Consider the following 4365-nt stretch of genomic DNA (forward strand, 5'->3'; position numbering starts at 1 on the left):
GAGCCTGGTCCCCACAAGGGAAAACCCTGTTAGGACTAAGGTATGAATTGAGTTTTGGTTAGGGTTAGGGTTAGGTATGTGATGGTTAGGAAAAGGGTAAAGGTAAGGTTTAGGCTGTAGAAATGAATGGAAGTCAATGGAAAGTCCCCACAAAGATAGCAACACAAACATGTGTGCGTGTGTGTGTGTGTGTGTGTGTTCCTGAGTAATGTTTCAGGATAGAGAAGGATGACTCTCCTCAAAATCCATACATTCTGCTGAGTCATGATGGGACTGTCTTTTATGACGAGGACATGCGGGTGATTAGCACCTGCAAGATGGACGTCCACAAGTTTCCTTTTGACACGCAGGAGTGCAGCCTGTCCATTGGTTCTGCGATACATTGTGGTGGGTATCTGTGAGTCGCCCCCATGTTTATACACTTTTAAAACAATGATACTAATGAGCAATTAGTAAAATTGTTGCTAAACTATGCAAATAAATTTGATTGATTGATTAATGCATGTTGAAAAAGAATAACTAACTATTTGGAACTATAGTTATGCATCTTCAATAAATATAGCTTACAGAAATAAGTTACTTGTACTGATCTTAGTTTGAGCAGTCAGGAGTTTATTTTATTTTGAGTACATCAAATAAATACCATGCAAAGAGAACGAAACAGATAAATTTGGTTCAGAGAAAAAATCAAAAGATTTGTTTGGGTTACAAAACAGATTAGGATGAAATGGTGATGGATGGGCAATAAATGGAGGTACAATTTGGTGAAGCATTTAATTGATCGAAATCCATTAGTTACACAAGCTATTAAAATTTAAAGCTCTAGATGGAAACATAATAGTCTTTTTGAGAGCTTGAAATAGCTACTAGTATTGCCATTTTTCTCAATAAAAGGTTTTATAGTTCTTGTAATAAATTGAATTTTTCTAAAGATAAAGTTATTGATGTTTTTTAGCAGTCAGTTACTGTCCAAAACTGGTTACCTAGCAACCGCTGCTAAGGCAATTACTTCTGAAATTGATAGATATCTGATAGGGAACAATTGTGAGAAGTTTCATGCTTATGTCATCATCCGAGAGATTATTACACCAATCGCTCAGACTCCTTAGCAGCTTGGACCCTCATTTAATTTTCTTTTATCTCCCAACAGTAAAAGAAATTCGAATTTTTCCTTTCTCAAATTCCTCTCGGGCCACGCAGTTTTCCAGAGAGGTAATGAAGACACAGGGAGAGTGGGAGTTCCTGAAAATGTCCGTCGAAAGCGCCAACATCAGCTTGTATGATAGGCGTTGGGAACTGCTAGTTTACAAGGTAAACAACACTGAAAACAAAAATAAGTCAGCAAAGGGGTGTAATGATAAAACAAACTCACTAGATAAGGCAATATCTAGTGAGTTAGATTTAGATTTTGAACCAAGTGTTCAAAATCAACCTTTCTTTGTTTTTAAATGTTGTCAGGTCACCATAAAGAGGAGACCTCTACTCCATGTCATAAACTTCCTGTTGCCCATCCTGTTTTTCCTCATCCTGGATCTTGCCTCTTTCCTCATCGCTGACCATCGAGGGGAGAAGCTGGGCTTCAAAGTCACAGTGCTGCTGGCCATCTCTGTCCTCCTGCTCATCCTTAATGACATCCTGCCCTCAATGTCCAACAAGACTCCACTGATAGGTAAAAAGCCGGGAACTGAAGGGTTTCCATTTGACTTGAGATACTCAAACAAATGTCACTAATCGCTTGTTTCTGTCTCTAAGCGACCTACTGCATTGTGATCTTTGCTCTGATGCTGCTCAGTCTGCTGGAGACAATCCTAGTAACGTACCTGATAGATAAAGACTCTGAAGCTGAACTCGGCATATGTGACAGTGGGGAGGAAAAAAATAAACAAATGAAAACAAAGGATTGCAGCACAGGTGAGACACACCCTATATTACTGTTTGTGTGTTTCCACTCATATAAAATGTGTAGTTTTTTAGTTCATTATGTACCTACAATAAATGAATCCCATGCAAATTTTTAAAAAAGGAAAAAAAATCCTGCAAAGTTTGTATGTTTAAATAATAAGATGTATCCATGCTCCTTTTTCTAACAAATGTGTTGTTCTTTTAGAAATTAAAAAACAAAATGGCTGCAGCTGCAGCCACAGAGTCTGTGAAGGTGAGAAGCAGCATGAGCTCCTTACTGTGGATGACGAGGTAAGTATCATGTGCATGTTCTATACAAATTATTAGGCTTTTTTACACTTATTACACTTGGTTTGAAAAAAATCAATTGAATGCAGTTTAGAATAAACACACTTCTAATTTAGGAATAATTCATGGTTTATCTTTTTTCTGATTATCTTTTGGTACTATCCGATGTCTTTCTTTGAAGTTGAGTCCGAGTTCATGTACAAATCAGCACAAACATCTCGTGCCCACTGTCACACACGGTGGTGGAGGGTTAATGAAAAACCAACAAATATTTTTAAATTGATGTAGCAAATACAAATCTTGCAAATTAAACAAAAGAAAATCTATCTAGCATCTTTTTGCAAATGTTTGTTTTTCTTAATTTCAAAACCTAAAAATAGAAATAAAATGTTGCGTTTTTAAAAATGATAATTTATTTCCTAAAGCAGACATTTATCAAATATTAAAAGTTGTCTTTATTCAAACAATAAAGCATATTTATTGTTTGAGCAGATTGTTTTGAGCAGATTTACAGCTCAAAACAAGTTTTATTTAGCTGGACTGTGAACAAGAATAGCTCTGGATTGTAAAGCCTGTAGACCACTGGGCCCAAATCAAACTCCAGAACTCTTTTATTGGTTCAATCTTTGTTTAATATAGGCTTTGTGAAATATGAAATATGTAGTCATTTTTTCTACATAAATATTCAATTTAGATAATCTTAGAACAGGATAAAGTCATGATCAGACCAAAGTTCATTCTGTTTCTATATGCAAAGCCACTTCACGTCTCACTATTCACAGCCCTCTGCACAGTAACACAATATAGTTTTAACATGGTAAGACAATACTAGGATTTCAGTTTTGTGTCTCATACCACTCGGATTCCTCAGAATAAAAAACAAGGCAAAGATGAGTAGAACAAAGTTGTAAAAAACTGAATCTGAAAGTAAAATCCAGTGAACCGACTGCATCTATGTGCTGCAGGTGAACAACAGCGACCACTCGAGGGATGCAAGCGCTTTGCTGAGTGAGCTGAAGAAGCTGCAGAACATGATGCATCAACATTTTGGCCCCAGAGAGGAGAGAGTGAAGTCTGTATTTTGGGCAAGGAGAATCAACCGACTGTTCTTTATTTTTTATGTTTTAACTGTTTTGCTCTTCCTGTCCTTCATCCTTATGGAGTGGTACTCTTAAGAAAAAGGAAAATCATTCATTATACTACAATGTCGATCAGTATGTAGTGTTTTAGCGAAAGTTATAGCCGAAGTTTTGACCAAGGATGATGACTGGAGTGGAAATGTCACTGTAAATATTATCTGTGCTTTTAGAAGTGTTCTGTTTTGTACTATAATCAAAATTTATGCAGGTTTGAAATTGAAATTGAAGCAAAGTTTGAGAATCCAGTTAACAATACTTTATAGTCGGGATATTCCAATCGATGTGGGTCTCAATAAACTCAAACAGAAAATTAATACACTCATGTTAACACATGGAGACAATAAAATATAACTAAATTTCCTTCATTCTTAAAATCTAGACCCACTTGGTGCAATTTTTTAAACATGCAACATTTCCTTTCATTTGTATGCAGATGCCTGCCTGGTATATTTTATGCAGCAACACAGTGGGTGTTTATTCCAATCTAAAATATCCAATAACCATAGGCTTTGTAAATAAAAAGTGTGTTTAGGATAAATGTTTTGTACAGGGCAGCAGCACCAGAAGATCCCTGCATGGATGACTGGAATAATAAAGTTTAAGACATTATATCTTGTGTATGAAAAAGGAAAAAGCCACAGTAATAAAACATGTTTTTTGTTTCAGTCTGATCCTCTTGTATCATCCTTCTTTCACCTTGCAGCTCATTTTACATAATAAATGAATCATATTTATTGTCGTCAGCCTGCTATTTTGTGCACCATAATCATATTACGCAGGATGATGGACATTAATTTTACTCATTACAGCAAGTATCTGGTCTACTTGTGCTGCACTCCTGTCTTATACATTCAAGACATTTAGAGAGTAGTCACAGATTTGTTGTGTTTCCTACTAAAGTGAAAATATGTGATATATGTCAATATGTCATATTGATCTGCATGCATTAAGAGACTTTTGAATTAATGGTGCCAATGAGTTCACAAATCACCTGTTTATGTAACATTTGCTTGGGGAAAGAGATTCAATTACGATC

General features: G+C 35.9%; 1 protein-coding gene across 1 annotated transcript in view; it reads left to right on the forward strand.

Annotated features, from left to right (window-relative positions):
- LOC106964091 (5-hydroxytryptamine receptor 3A-like) overlaps positions 1-4000 on the forward strand; it is a 10901-nt gene extending 6901 nt beyond the window's left edge. Inside the window, exons 5-10 of the mRNA XM_015059352.1 lie at positions 218-387; positions 1151-1311; positions 1459-1669; positions 1753-1911; positions 2108-2193; positions 3156-4000. Of these exons, the coding sequence (XP_014914838.1) occupies positions 218-387; positions 1151-1311; positions 1459-1669; positions 1753-1911; positions 2108-2193; positions 3156-3365 (997 nt within the window). The 3' untranslated portion in view covers positions 3366-4000. The remainder of the gene's footprint in view (positions 1-217; positions 388-1150; positions 1312-1458; positions 1670-1752; positions 1912-2107; positions 2194-3155) is intronic.
- The last annotated feature ends 365 nt before the right edge of the window (positions 4001-4365 follow it).

This window comes from Poecilia latipinna, unplaced genomic scaffold (assembly GCF_001443285.1).
Source record: "Poecilia latipinna isolate Pla-1442-1.1 unplaced genomic scaffold, P_latipinna-1.0 Scaffold1623, whole genome shotgun sequence".
Lineage (NCBI taxonomy): Eukaryota > Metazoa > Chordata > Actinopteri > Cyprinodontiformes > Poeciliidae > Poecilia > Poecilia latipinna.